This window comes from Chrysochloris asiatica, unplaced genomic scaffold (assembly GCF_000296735.1).
Source record: "Chrysochloris asiatica unplaced genomic scaffold, ChrAsi1.0 scaffold00039, whole genome shotgun sequence".
Lineage (NCBI taxonomy): Eukaryota > Metazoa > Chordata > Mammalia > Afrosoricida > Chrysochloridae > Chrysochloris > Chrysochloris asiatica.
This window is the reverse complement of record NW_006408557.1, coordinates 8,561,941-8,577,176: the sequence shown is the minus strand read 5'-3', so window position 1 is coordinate 8,577,176 and position 15,236 is coordinate 8,561,941. Positions and strand designations below refer to the sequence as shown.

At 44.6% G+C, this 15,236-nt stretch overlaps 1 protein-coding gene across 1 annotated transcript in view; it reads right to left on the bottom strand.

The window, feature by feature from the left end:
• Positions 1–9,661, bottom strand: part of SLC24A3 (solute carrier family 24 (sodium/potassium/calcium exchanger), member 3) — an 820,359-nt gene extending 810,698 nt beyond the window's left edge. The window contains exon 1 of the mRNA XM_006860745.1: positions 9,520–9,661. Within this exon, the coding sequence (XP_006860807.1) occupies positions 9,520–9,661 (142 nt within the window). The remainder of the gene's footprint in view (positions 1–9,519) is intronic.
• Positions 9,662–15,236: the final 5,575 nt, after the last annotated feature.

The following is a 15,236-nucleotide window of genomic DNA, read 5'->3' as shown; positions in this document are numbered from 1 at the left end:
TACAGATAAACAAAATAAACATAAATAAATATATAATTTAAATATAAACACATAAATAAATATGAATACAAATATCCAAAATCAAACCAAACCAATGCCATTGAATCGAAGTGACCCTGTGTAGGGTTTTCAAGAATGTAAATCTGTACAGAAGCAGGTAACCTCATCTTTCTCACTCAGAGTAGCTGGTAGCTTTGAAGCACCAACCTTGTGGTTAAGCAGCACAACATCTCGCTCACAGCTCCACCAGGGCTCTTTATAAAAAAGAATGTTGTTGTTAAGTGCCATCGAGTCAGTTCTAACCCATGACACCCCTGTATAAGGTTTCCGAAAAGCAGCTGGTAAACTTGAACCATTGACCTTGCAGTTCAAACCAACTTTGCAGTCCATTGCATTAACCCACAGCGCCACCCGAGGACTTCCTGAAAATGCATAGCAATAAATAAATACTTTATTGATTTATTTAATATTTATGCATTCCTTACTTACCACCTTGGAAAATGTCCACAACCACTCCTAAGTTACAATCCCTAGATTTTCCAAAGACATCCAAATCAAGATTTCCCATTCTATATGCTCTTCTTCCAACGTGACCCTGAAATTCCTCCATTGAGTAGTGGGGTCTGTATGTTCTGTCTTTGAACCTGGGCTGATGTTTGCCACTTGTCTCAACCACTAGCAGGGGCAGAAATGACACTGTGATTTCTGCTAGGAAATAAAAATGCCTAAGCATTTCCTTCCACCTCATGGGACACTCATTCTTGGAACCCAGCTGCCATACTTGGAAGTTTAAACTAAGCCACATGGCTAGGCCCATCACAGATCCGACAGAGCAGAAAGCTGTTACCTCTGCTATGCTCTGTCCTTCTTTCTGACCCACAGCATCCAAGAGCATAAATTAACAAAGTGGTTGTTTCACACCACAACACTTTGGTGTGTTTTTTCACAAATCTCAAACAATAACAACAATAGTATTTCAAGGTTTTATATATATGAATATATGGATATAGATATATAGCTGTATATATGAAGTCCCGATATGGCTCTGTGGGCTAATGCACTGGACCACACAGTTGGTTTGAACTGCAAGGCCGGTGGTTCATATTTGCCAGCCACTCCTTGAAAACCACATATGTTGTTGTCGTTAGGTGCCATCGAGTCAGTACCGACTCATAGTGACCTTACGCACAACAACACGAAACATTGCCCGATCCTGGGCCAGCCTCACTAGTGTTGCTATGCTTGAGTCCATCGATGCTGCCACTTGACCAATCCATCTCGTTGACGATCTTTCTCTTTTCCTCTGACCCTCCACCTTACCAAACATGATATCCTTCTCCAGCGACTGGTTAATCCTGACAATATGTCCGAAGTATAAGAGACCAAGTTTGGAAACCATATATAGGGTCACTATAAGTCAGAACCTACTCAACAGCACATAGCAACACACACAAACACAGATATATATATATATATACATAAAGTCAACTCTGACTTACAGTGAGCCGGTGTGTCAGAGTAGAATTATTCTCTATAAGGTGTTCAATGACTGACATTTGTAGAAAGTGATAGTAAGATTAATTGTGGCCTTAAACATCCACCATTTTGCTATTTGCCCCACCCAGGGACTCCCATACAACCCATTGACTGGTTGCTGTCAAGTCCATTTGGACTCATAGTGACATGACAGGACAGAGTAGAACTGCCCCACAGGGTTCCCAAGGCTGGAATTTTTAGGGTGTAGCACTGCAGATTAATACGCTGAACTTCAGAGTCGGGTTGAACCACAAGATTGGCAGTTTAAGCTCACCAGTTGCTCCTTCGAAACCCTATACAGGGTTGCTATGAGTCGGAATCGACTCGATGGCACATAACAACAATAATAACAATTTTTATTGAGAAATAGTTTTGATGGCACAGTGGTTAAGATTGAAGGCTCAAACCCACCAGCAGTTATGTGGGAGAAAGATGAGGTACTATGCTTCCATAAAGTTTAAACTAAACCCAAACCCCACTGTCATCCAGTCGATTCCGACTCGTACTAACCCTGTAGAACAGACCAGAACTTCTCCCTAGGGTTTCTGAGAAAGACTGCTTCATCTTTCTCAAGAGCAGCTGGTGACCTTTAGGTTAGCAACCCAACACTGAACTGCCAAGGTGCATGCTTCATAAAGATTACAGCTTCGGAAACCTTACAGGGCAGATGTACTCTGGGTTAATAGAGTTCTGGGATGGCAGTGTAGGATAAACACTAGACCAAAAGGCCAGCAGTTCAAACCCACCAACTGCTCCTCCGAAATCGTATACGGCAGGGTGGTGGGGAACTTCTGGCCAGTGAAATCACTTGGTCTGGCTCTGCCAAGGCAACTGCAGTTCTAGCCATCACATTAGGAATGAGTTAATTAAATGTTTAACCAAATATAGAAGGCTAACTTTTAAATTGATAATTCTGTATGGCCCGCAAATGATGTTAAAAATTTGGGCAGATTTCAAAATTTACTACATGGCTACAGTGTTCAAAAGAGCCTGGCACCAGTACAATGAAAGATACATTGATCAATGAAATAGAATCAAGAATTCAGAAATTAACCCATCCACAAACATCCAAATGATTTTCGACAAAGTACCTAGTATACTGCATGGAGAGGAGATAGTCTCTTTAACAGATGATGCTGGCAGAACTGGAAAGTGATATGTAAAAGACGGAAACAAGACTTTTACCTCATGCCCTATACAAAAACCAACTCTGCATGGATTAAAGACGTAAATGTGAATCCCAAAATTATGAAGGCTATCAATGAAAAAATAGGGGAAAATATGAGGGATCTAATTCAGGGCATACACAGACTACCAAACATTTTGAAAACTATACAAACAAAAGTAGACAAAATAGATGATTGGGACATACTAAAAATTAAAAACTTATATGCATTAAAATACTTCACCAAAAGAGTAAAACGGGAACCCACAGAATGTTTTTGTTGTTGCTGTTGTTTTTTGCAGCAACACATCAAACAAGGGACTCATTTCTAAAATATATAGGAAACTACAACACCTCTACAAGAAAAATAAATAAATAAATAACCCAATTAAAAAATGGGCACAGGACATGAACAGACACTTCACCAAGGAGGAGATTCAGGCAGCCAACAAACACATGAAGAAATGTTCACGATCACTAGCCATCAGAGAGATACAAATCAAAACAACAATGAGATATCATCTCACACCAGCAATAACAGCAAAAATCAAAAATGTAGAGGGCAATAAATGGTGGTGAGGACGCAGAGAGACTGGGACCCTCCTACATTGTTGGTGGGATTGCAAAATGGTCCAACCACTCTGGAAAACAATATGGCACTTCCTCAGAAGATTGGAAATAGAAATACCTTATGATCCATCAATGTATCTACTTTATTTATCTTGTGGGTATTTACCCACAAGAAAAACAAGCCATAACACGAATAGATATATGCACACCAATGCTCACAGCAGCACTATTTACAATAGCAAAAAGATGGAGACAGCCTCAGCGCCCATCAACTGAAGAATGGATAAACAAACTTTGGTATATACACACAATGGAATACTATGCTACCTTGAAAAATAACAAGGAAGCTGCAAGGTACTGCATAACATGGATGAACCTTGAGGACATTATGCTAACTGAAATTAGTCAGTCACAAAAGGAGAAATACTGCATAGGACCATTATTGTAAACGAATAAGAAAAAGAACCCAGTCTAAAAGGAGCTCTGGAAGCGTGGTGGTTACGAATCTCTGCGAACCTCAAGGTCAGCAGTTTAAAACTACAAGCTGCTCCGTGGGAAGAAAGATGAGGCTTTCTGCTCCCGTAAAGATTTACGGCCTTGGAAACCCTGAACAGGGTGACTATGAGTCAATTACGACTCCACGGCACATAACAACAAGAACTAGAAGGGGAAAAACATTTTTTAACTATATATATATATTTGCTGATCACCGGGACGTATGGGATGAGAGGAGGGGAGGGGAGGGGAGGGAGGGGAAAATAGAGCACAGGGTAGGGAACAGACACAGTATAACTTTGGTGATGGGGGGGCCGGAGGGCTGGCAATTCACAAGAAGGGGGAGGGGAATGTAAGAACAAGGCAGATGGGAGAACAATTAAGCAGGTTTGCATGGGCTAAGTGGGACAGAGGTAAATGATGATGTATGCACGACCTTGGAATAACAGGGCTCCGGGATACAGGGACTGAAGCATGATTTGAATGGGTAAAAGAGGGGGAATAATGTTGGCTTGGCTGTCTTGAATCTTGGTTTCCCTTGCCTACCATTGTAAAATAGACACTTGAGGGGGAGAGAAAGGAATAGCCAGAAACATCACAATAGAAAGCTTGTAAGTCTGTGTTTAGCCTATAACTGATTGGAATACCTTAAAGAGGGATGGAAGTTGCCCAGTGAAAGAGGCTTCCTGTGGAGTCTTTGCATTTCACAGGACCATAGGTGCAATCCTGAACCCCATCCAGAATTGTCTGAGGTGGGAAATTTCCATTTGAAAGGACAAGTAGACCAGCCGGGAGCAGCCAGAAGAACAGCAGATACAGTGTGAAAGAATCATCAGCAGGAAAAATCAAAAACTTTAACAGTCTGAATATTTACTACAAGAACAAGCAAGCTGTTTACCTGGGAGCCATCAAGTCAAGTGGTTGGGTCCCCTCAGAGCAAACTCCCTTCCAAGACTAAGACTCAAGGGGAATACATGAGCAGCCATGTGGTCCGGCTAGTGAACATGTTGGTCACCGATAAGGGGAAGAGGGGAAAAACAGCAATGAAGTTGGGAGATAAGTCCAACCACATTCAATAGACTCCTATGAACCCGGGTGGAGACCTGGTTGGCCAGTAGTATGGCAAGACCCGGGACTCCTAGGCCCAGAGGCAATGACATGGCCACAGAGGACTGGAGCAGAAGTTGAAGCATACAGCTGATATGGAGTGAGGGGAGATGCACAAGAACACCCATACTTGCAGATAGTACCCACTTGACCTGGCTTCAATGGCTGGATGATCAGAACTCGACTAGAAGATGAAAGAAGAGGGGAATAAAAAGAGTAACCCGCTGCAATTTGATGAACTTGACCTATACTTATGGCTATAGTAGCTCAAAAAAGGAAACAAATCTTTACAGTGAGGATCACTCCCACCCCCTCGGTATGCAGAGTTGACAGGGATGGTCAACTTAGACATTGGCTACCCAAAACAAGGGGGGCGGGGGAGACACCTAGAGAGGCAAGAAGTGACTGGCTTACAAGCTTTTAAGAGGGAGCCTAGTTCCAGACAGGGCAAGGGAAGGTAGAATCTACACTGAATGGTTTCCAATCTGTTGGGACAGGGCTAATGAAAGGAGGTGGGATAAGACTCTTGTGGTACAAATGTGAATAATTGCCATCAGGACTGACTGTGAGGTTCAGAAATGTAAAGATAGATGTTTTTGATGGGGAGTGATGTTTTGAAGGGGAGTGACTGATTTTGCAGTCTGGGAGCAAAGTTCCCTGGGACCATCAAGTGAGAAGAGTGGAATGTGGGACCCTACCCAGAAGCAGTGACGCCAGAAATGGAGACAGAGAAGATAATGTGGACAGATGGAGAGGCTGGGGACACTGAACTCAGGGAGTGAGAGGGGCTGTGTGCTGACGGCCGTAGGCCAGGCCTGTGGGTATACCCTTTGGTTATTTGATGATTCATGGATGGGACAGTAGTCATTGCAATGAAACAAAATATGATAGGATGAGTGTAGAACTGATGTTCTCCCATGTAAACCCAAAAAGTTCACAATAAAAACTTGAAGAAAAAAAAATGGGGGGGCAGAAAAGGGTTCCCTACCCCTGCCTGGTATGGTATTGTGGGTTAATGTGCCAGACTGCAAAGCCATTTGAACTACAAGGTCAGCAGTTAAAGCTTAGCAGCTGTTCATTGGAAACCCTATACAGGGTCACTATGTGTCAGAATCTACTTGACGGCACTTAACAACAACAACAACAACAACAACCCCTGCTATGGAGCCCTGGTGTGGCGTTGTGGGTTAATGCTCCAGACTGCAAAGCCATTTGAACTGCAAGGTTGGCAGTTCAAGCTCACCAGCTGCTCCTCGGATACCGTATACAGAGTCGCTATGGGTCAGAATCAACTCAACTGCACTGAACAACAACAGAGGGTTGCTAAGAGTTGGAATCCCCTCAAATGGAATAAGTTTGGTGTTTGGTTTAATCTTTATGGAAGCAGACTGCTGTACATCTGTCTTCTGTAGAACAGCTAGTAGGTTTGAACCACCAACCGTTCTGTTAGCAGCCAAGTACTGAACCATTGTATACCAGGGCTCCTGATTCCTGTATACATATAAATTATATATGTGTGCATTTTTTTCCTATTCACTTCCATGTGATATTCCTAAAGCAATGTCTATAATTACTCCTGAATTAAAACCCCTGGGCTTTCTCCACATCACTTCTGGGGAAAGATGATCAGGTTCTTTACTTCAAAGAAATATCAAGCATTTTTAAACCACTCAAAATATACCAAGGTAATCTATTCTCATTACAAAAACAACACCCTTGGTAAAAATCCAACACCCTACTGCAATTGGCTTTGAAACAGATAATAAATGAGATTTCATTGGCAACAACTAAATAGGGTACCTAGGGTTCTTCTTTCTGCTAGAAGTACTGAAGGTTCAAGCATTTACTAAGAGTGTTTGCCAATTAAATAAATGGTGCATGAAACATAGTACAGTGCCTGGCACTTAAAAAATCCACCAAGTTCTAGTTACTATTATTGCTTTTGCTGTTGTTAGAATTCACATTGTTCTTAATTCCAGCATTAATACTTCGTAATCTAAACTAAATAGCCCTCATGTTCCATTTCAGCAGATTATAACCTATACTGAATTTGGTTAAATGTCAAAGAAAAGATCTCAGCTCCCATACAACTGTAAATGTTATACAGCATTATATAACATCATTGCCATATATCTGTATTTTAGTTTGGTAAAATAACTGTCCTTTAGCAAAATTCATTAGAAAACAAGCTTCTAAGAAGTTATATTTAACTATCACTGCATGGCTTTCAAGGTGAAAAAAATTAAAAGACTGCTTTTTTGTTTTTCATTCCGAACTACAACTTTGTGATTATATAAATATTTTAATGCTGCACCAAGATGGTGGCATGAGTCTCGGGGAAAAAAAGAGATGAAAGCAAAGAATTGGTCTGGATTTTCATTCTACTCCTCAATTGTGTGTGACCTTTAGCAAATTATTCAGCCTCTCTGGGTCAGTATCTTTGAAACAACATTAACTTCAAAACTTTTTATCCATAGTGGAAAAAACATTAAATAGAGTGGCCCACAAACAGAATTCAACCTAGAAATAGAGTTTCTAGGGTAAACGTCACATTCAAATGCTCAAGTATGCTGAATGGCAATGCCCCAACCAAAATAATAATTGACAGAGTCACACACTTTTATTAATGCTAAAATTATCTAGAAAATACTATGCCTTGCTGCAAAATATTGCTGTCCATCACATACTGAGCTCATCAATATCTAATGGAAGAAAAGGTGATCACAAACAATTTCAACTATGTCTGGTATTGGGGAAATAGATATTGGGCTGCAGCCTCCTTAACATTGTTGGTTTTTCACTGTTAGGGCTTTAGGTGCTGGGATTAGTATCTTCTAGATCCTAAACTTACAATAATGAGGAGGGCAGGTAAGGGATGGGGGAAGATCTATACTCTGGAACTACATCTGAGTCCATGGCTCTTGAACATAAATGTCCTTGCTGTAGAAACCATTTCACAACGACAGCCTAGTCACCAGGTATCAAGTTTGCAGAGTGCCTGCCTATTACTCCCCCAACATCCCAGCTCTCCCAGGAGCCAAGCAGCCCCCTGCAGCTGATTGTAGGGATCCCATTCTCCATCCAGAGAAAAGATTTTTATGTCCTGGAAAGTGGTGGGAACTGTATGACTCAGAGAGCCCCAGCATGCAGGAGAAATGGTCAATATTTAATTCACATGGAATGGCCATTTCCAAAGGTGACATAAACCGGAAACTAGCTTTTCACTCACGCCATCTGTGAAGATTAAAAAAGGGTTAAAGAAAACCCTCTTAAAGAGAATTAGTCAACAAAGGGATGAGTGATAGGTTGCCATTAGAGAGCTTTCTGCCTTCTCTCATCCGGCACTGTCCCAATTGTGATGCCATCTCCAAGACCAAATAATCTGGGATTCAAGACCAGAGGAGAATGTGGTAGAATTCTAACTGCTTCATCAGAGACCAAGGCAAATTCTCTCACATTACCATATATGAAGTCTACCCAGAGGTCTGCTCAGACCTGAACCAGGACCACTATCTGGCTAAACCAATAAGCATAAGACCAGCCAATTTTCAGGAGATCCGTTTCTTAATTGATGACACCTTTAAAAATGTTTTACCATCACTATCAAAATGTCTTTATTTTGCATTTTATAACACCTTGTGTTAGAGCTATGCCTGATCTTAACACCAGAGCACATATTTGTAACTGCTTTTGCTCACAACCATGCCACTTTAATGGCCAGATTATAAAAGAGTTTTCTAACAGTTATTCTTCCAAGACTTCCCTTTGTTTTTAGACAGCTGCACCCCTGGATCCAAACAATTTTCAGCAGATAGTGGTTCTGAACATATTTTCCACAAGATCTATTTCAGTTTAAGAAAGGCCAAGGACAAAGGCAAACGTTGTGGATTAAAGGGTAACCCACCGAAAGGGCAACAGGCAGGGAATGACTAGAGTTGGGTAGTCTAGTTGTAAATCATTTCTTCCTAAACTATAAATCCAGCAAAAGTGGCCTTCAGAGAAAGGAATTCCGTTTTCCCCAGTGAGTTTAAGAGAACTGCCAGATTCCTGAATCCGAACTGAATGTCCAACAGTTTTTATGTCTGAACTTCTAGCACCTGTTCTGGAAAGGCAGGTATGAAGCTATGTATCTGGCTCAACCCACCTGGTTTCTAGGGAAAACATATGGGAAACTATGTGTCAACCAGCCCACTAGCCTTCTTCATTCCTTCAGCAAGCCAAACACTGTACAGGTGGTTTACCTGCACAGGTACCGAATCCTACAAGGACAACTTTATACTGGAACTCATTTAGGTAAAGACTCCCCACTCCCTTACCCCCACCATCAGTCCTTCCAGTTGCCTGTTAAAGCAAGCAGAGAGACACGAGGCACAGGTAAAGAAGACTGAGGGCACCTAGTCGCCCACGCGTGCTGGACACTTCTCCACTTAGCAACCATCGTATTCAGGGGACTCTCCTTCAAGGTCCTAAGAGGTGAAGTGGGAGTCCTCATGTCCAGCAACCCCACCACGGGCCCAGAGTGCACGACCAGCGGCCCCAGTAGGCAGCAGTACCAGGCCGCCCGCAGCAGCCACGCGCCCAGTCCCGGGAGCCCCCTGAGAGGCCTGAGCCGCAGCGCCCACTCTGGGCAGGCAGCGAGCACTCACCCTTCTGTTCTCGAAGGCTAGACAACGACCAGAGCAGCAGCGCCACTGAGGCCAGGAAGCAGAGCTGGCTCAGCAGAAGGTCCCTCCGGCGGCGGCGGCGGCGGTGGGGGCGCGCGCGGTACTCGTCGCCCGGCGGCTGCATCCTAGGGCGGCCGGGCGGCGGCTCCGGAGGGAGTATGGGCGGGCGGCGGCCGCTCCGGTCTCTGGCGGCCGCGGAGGAGCCGGTGGCGGCTGTAGGCAGCCCTGCGCTCAACAACCGCGCGTCCTCGGTGCGCTCCCAGCCGTCCTCCCCTTCTTCCTCCTCCGCGCTGCTGCCCGTCTCTTCGTCGTCGTCCTCGTCGTCGCTATCACTCAGTCCCTCCTCCCCCTCCTCCTCCTCCTCCTGCTCGCCGCTCGTCCGCGCCGCCGCCTCCTGGCACTCGGGGTCCCTCTCTTCCTCGCGCGCCATGGCTCCCACGCTCCGCGCCCGCGCTCGGCCTCGGGCGGCGGCGCGACACAAGCAACCGAGAGGCGGGGGCGACGGTGGAGGAGGAGCGGGGAAGGACCGACGGGAGGTGGGCCTGCCGCTGGCCAAGTCCGCCGGCTGGCCAGGCCACCCCCAGCTGACTTGGCCTCGGCGGCAGCAGGAGCACTCTACGGGCCGTCTCCTACTCCATGGTCCGCCTTGCAGGGAGTCGGGCTGGCCGGAGTCGAGTCGGGGCTGGAGCGCTCCGGAGCCGCTAGCGAGCCGGAACGAGGGCCAGTGCACCGCTTTCCGCAGCCTGCAGCGAAAGCAGTTATTGAGCCCTGGGTGTGCGGATGGTGGTGCCGCCGACTGGGGGAGGTGTGGGCTAGGGCTGTACCCTGGAGGTAATCGGTGCTGACCAGCTGCGGCTGGGAGCGAGAGGTGCGTGGGGTGGGTATGGTTAGGAGCCCTGCGGACTATTCTTCAGTGCGGATGGTGGGAAAGGGGACTGCTCAGAGGTCCCCCTCTGAGAAAGCACACATGCAGCCAACGGGGAGGGTCTCTTCAGAGCTTTCCAGATAGGGAGAGCCACTGGTGCACTTGGCTGCCCATCCACCAGCCTCTCCTCCTCCCGTGGTCCTCCTAGGTTTCCTTCCACTCTTCTTGCAGGGAACCCCCTGTGCGCTAGGCTCTAGACCTGAAACAAACCTCCCCAGAGACAGCTTGACTCGCTGGGGGTGTCCTGGCTCCCCCCTCTGGCTCAGGCTCACACTTCACTCTAAGGATCTTGCTGGACCAAGGCCAATGCTGTTACTGAGAGTAGAATAGCTCATAGTGTCGTGGGGAGATAGCTGGAAAGACCTTGCCAGCTTCAAGAGGGGTTCCTGGTTTTCTTTCTACAAGGAGCATCTGCCTCCCCCATTTTCCTGCTCCTGTCCTAGCCCCTACCCCTACCTCCTACACGAAGTTGTTGGCTGTCAAAGAGCCTGGCCAACCCACAACCCTGTAGAAGGTGCCAGTTTGGAGACAACATAGAGTGATCTCTCCCCAGCAAGTCCTTTTACCAGAACTCCCTTGCCTACCTTGTGCCTCCACTAGGGACTTTGGCAGGGGACAAATTGTTCCCCCAAAGGCCTTTGTGGTTGTACTTTAAACAAGGGGGTTTGTTCCAAAGAGGGTTCCCAGGGAAAGGGTGCCTATCTGGGTTGCTGTCTCCACTGAAATCTAGTTATCCCAGGGAATCTAGCTTCAGTACTTCTGGGAGGAAGCAGGAGAAACCTCTATACAACAGGCTTCTTCTCCACTCCTTGGTCTGGGAGGAACCAGAGTTCAAATATGCCCCCACCTGTGCGTGACCTCCAACCACAGCCTGCGAAATGACCCCTAGAAGCATCTGGAGACAGCAAAGTCATAGCAAAGGAGAAAGCAGGGAATTGTAGGTGGCTTCCTTCCCACAGAGGGGCCAACAAGGACAGGGTGAGTTTTGCTTCCTGGTTGTATCACTTATTTATCCCTGTTCTCAACGTGACTTCTTCCCAGACACAGAGTAACTTTTCAATAGTGCCCTTTGCTTTGGTTACCAGATACTGAAGTTGTTGTTGTTAAGTGCCGTCGAGTTGGTTCCTACCCATAGGGGCCCTGTACAAAGTTTCCGAGGGTGTAAATCTTTACAGGAGTAGAAAGCCTCATCTTTCTCCTGCAGAGCTGCTGGTAGTTTCGAACTGCTGACCTTCAGGTTCGCAGCCCGATTCGTAACCACTACGCTACCAGAGCTCCTTAGATACTGAAGAGGGTTAAAAAATATGTGAGTGCCTCAGGTTGGGGGTTTTACTACTGTCAAGCATTCATACACACAGAAAGGAGCGTATAAGAGCTGAGTAGCTGTCTTTCATTCAACTACCTGGAAAACACAGTCAAAACACTGAATGTAGCATAACTGTGAAAGCTAAAAGGTAAGAGAAGGAATCTATAACTATCTGGATTAGGGGGCAAAGTGTAATAGGTGCAAGGAATTGTATAGCCTACTGATTGGGGTGGATAGGAAGGGAGTCAGAAGAGGAAGGAGGGAAATATCAGGAATTGGTGATTCCTTGAAAATTATCTCAGCACCTACAGTAAGAGAGAAAGAGAGAAAAAGTGCATGCAACCAAACTAACTTCTGGGGCACATAGAAATAATTATTTTAGTTTATATTTGTTTTGACAGGAAAAGAGGTAGATGCTAAAGTCAAGTAGAAAGACCATGAGCAACGAACTGCTACTCTCAGAAGGAACGTGGGGGTCCTGGTCAGTATCCTGATAGCACATCAAGCTTGTTGGGTTCCTCCTCTGTGGAGACGTGCCTAAATTATGGAAGTTCCTCTTTCTCTTACCCCAAGTGACAAGCTTGGGGCTAGAGAAGCTCTCAGATCACTGCTCAGCACCAAGAATAAGAAGAGAAACAGACTCCAGGGGTTCCTCTTCTAAAGAAAACACTGAGTTTTGTCCTATGTGCCCTTTCCCCATCTTTGGAAGCTCCTCCAGGCAACTGAATTTGGAAGGAACCAGAAGTGAAATGATGAAGGTGCTTTTAAATCTCATCAATCCTGAGGTGTCTTTTGCCTTTAACTTCTTTATCTGTTTGTGTTTTACCTCGTATTTCGTGCAAGTAGATTTCGGAAACAAAGTCCTGGGCTGCCTTCAGTCTGAGTAAATGCCTGATTGAAAAAAGTACCACCCTGAGATGTGCGGGGGTCTTCACAAGGCCATGACTGGAGTGTTGCAAGAGCACACTACCTCACCCTCTGGGGGTCACCATTCATGCCCCCCTTTTTTGTTGTTGAGACTTTTTATTGTGAATTGAGTGAAGGTTTACAGAGACGGTCATCAGTTTTCCATTCAAAAATCTTATACTTGTTTCATCTCAGTGAATGAACAAGGCTATCCCTCTTCCTCGCTGAGGTTTTTATTTCTGCTCCACTTTCCTTCCCAACTCTTTTCAACTTTGTTTTTATGTAAATGTTGCTCTTTTGATCTTGAATGGTTGACACATTCTATGGTGAACTTACCTTACGAGTGTTGTTGTACCTGTATGCACCAGTCTTCTGCTTAGCTGAAAGCTGGGCCAGAAGGTGAGTTCCATTTCAGACCTGAAGAGTAACTAAGGGCCTCTAGTCTCTTGCTGTTGTTGTTAAGTGCCATAGAGTCGATCTTGACCCATAGCGACCCTGTGTAGGGTTTCCAAGGAGCTAGTCTCTTATTGACCAGTAAACTTAGTCTTTTTTTTTTTTTTTTATAATTTTGAGTTTTTGTTCCACATTTTCTAGTCCTCTGTCTGGGACCTTCAAATGTGCAAAAGGCCTCTTTGAAGTGTTAAAGAATAAAGGTGTCACTTGGAGGACTAAAGGTACACTTGCCACAAGCCATGATATTTTCAATTATGTCATAGGCATGCAAAAATTGGACAATGAATCAGGAATATAGAAGAATTTATGTCCTTGAGTTATGATGTCGGCAAAGGATATTGAATATGCCATGGACTGCCAAAAGAATACAAAAAATGTGTCTTGGAAGAAGCACAGCTAAAATCCTTTTTTAAAGTACGGATGGAGACACTTCATCTCACAGAGTTTGGACATGTTATCAGTAGAGAACATTCCCTGGAAAAGAGCATTATGCTTGGTAAAGTAGAGGGTCACTAAAAAGAGGAAGCCCCTCAACGAGATGGATTTACACCATGTCATGCCCTCCATTTTTATCTGCTCTAGACATTCCAGTTTCAGTTCCATGTAGAGATTCTGAATCTGATCTGAGCAATAGAAGTGGTTTCTCTTTCTCTTATATCTCCCTTTATGATAAAAAATGAAAAGCTCTGGTTCCTATAAAACCCTTTAAACCAAAAAGGTGAAATATTGACCAATGGGAGAATCGAATGAAATGAACTATCATGGAATATACCCTGATGAGTCCTCACATGTAAAGTTCTCACTTTATGCCTGAAGACTTTAGGTCTCTGTCATTACATTACTCCAAATCATGTTGCTGTTGAGAGCTGCCATCCAGCTGGTTCCTGGTACGGCACCATCTCCATGATTATGGATTGCATGATTGTGATCTAAAGGGTTTTAATTAGCTGGTTTTCCGAGGTAGATCACCAGGCTTCTCTTTCTAGTCTGCCTCAGTATGGAAGCCCTACTGAAATCTGTTCAACATCCTAGCAACAATCAAGCCTCCACTGACAGACATGGTGTTGACACCTGAGGTGCACTGGCCGGGAATCGAACCCTGGTCTTCCACATGGAAGGAGACAATTCTAGCACTGATATGAATGGTATTGAGGAGCTGCTCTTTACTTCCAGACATATGACTCTGCACATGCACACTCACCCAGATTTGGAGCAAACCTGCAATTTCACCAATGACCTGCTGCTGGTGGTGGTGGCGGTAGTATGTCACCTAATCTGTAATGACTCATGTTGTTGTTGTTAAGTGCTGTCGAGTCAGTTCCGACCCTGTAGAGCATTTCTGAGGCTGTAAATATTTCCAGGAGCAGAAAGCCTCATCTTTCTGAAGTGTAGTGAAGAGTGGATTCGAACTACTAGTTACCAGCCTTTCAGTTAGCAGCCAAGCTCATAATCCACCATGCTGCCATTGCTTCTTAAGAAAGACCTGGCAACTCATATTTCTCTCCATTCTTGTTAGCTGTCTCCCCTCATACAGGTAAAGTGACTCCTCCAATCTTTTCCTGAGCTGGCAGTATTCCAAAGGAAGACAAAATCATCACTTGTATGGGAGTCCACCTTCTAGTCATTTTCATAGGCAGGTGGGACTCATGGCCTTTTATGTGTTCCAGACATCATTGGAGTCAAAGGAAACTGGCTTCAACTTTTCATTTTCTTTTTGCCAAACTGTGCGGTTTTGTGGTGATTTTGACTCACTACTTAGATAGAACTATAGATTTCTTTTATTTGTTTTTGTTTTTTTACAGTGGACCTTTGTCTTATTCACAGCTCCCTACTTCCTCCTCCTTCTTCCTCTTTAACATGTTTTATTTGCTTCAATCATATATCCTGAGTCTCTTCTCAAACTATTGTTAAATTTTACTTAAAATTTGTTTTTGTTGTTATTGAGAATATACACAGCAAAACATATACCAATTCAACTATACAATTCAGTGACATTGATACATTCTGTAGGTTTTGCAAACAGGCCCACCCTCCCTGTCTAAGTTATTCCTTCCCCATTAATATAAATTCAGTGGCCCCAATGTTGTTGTCAATTTGGTCCATACTTTT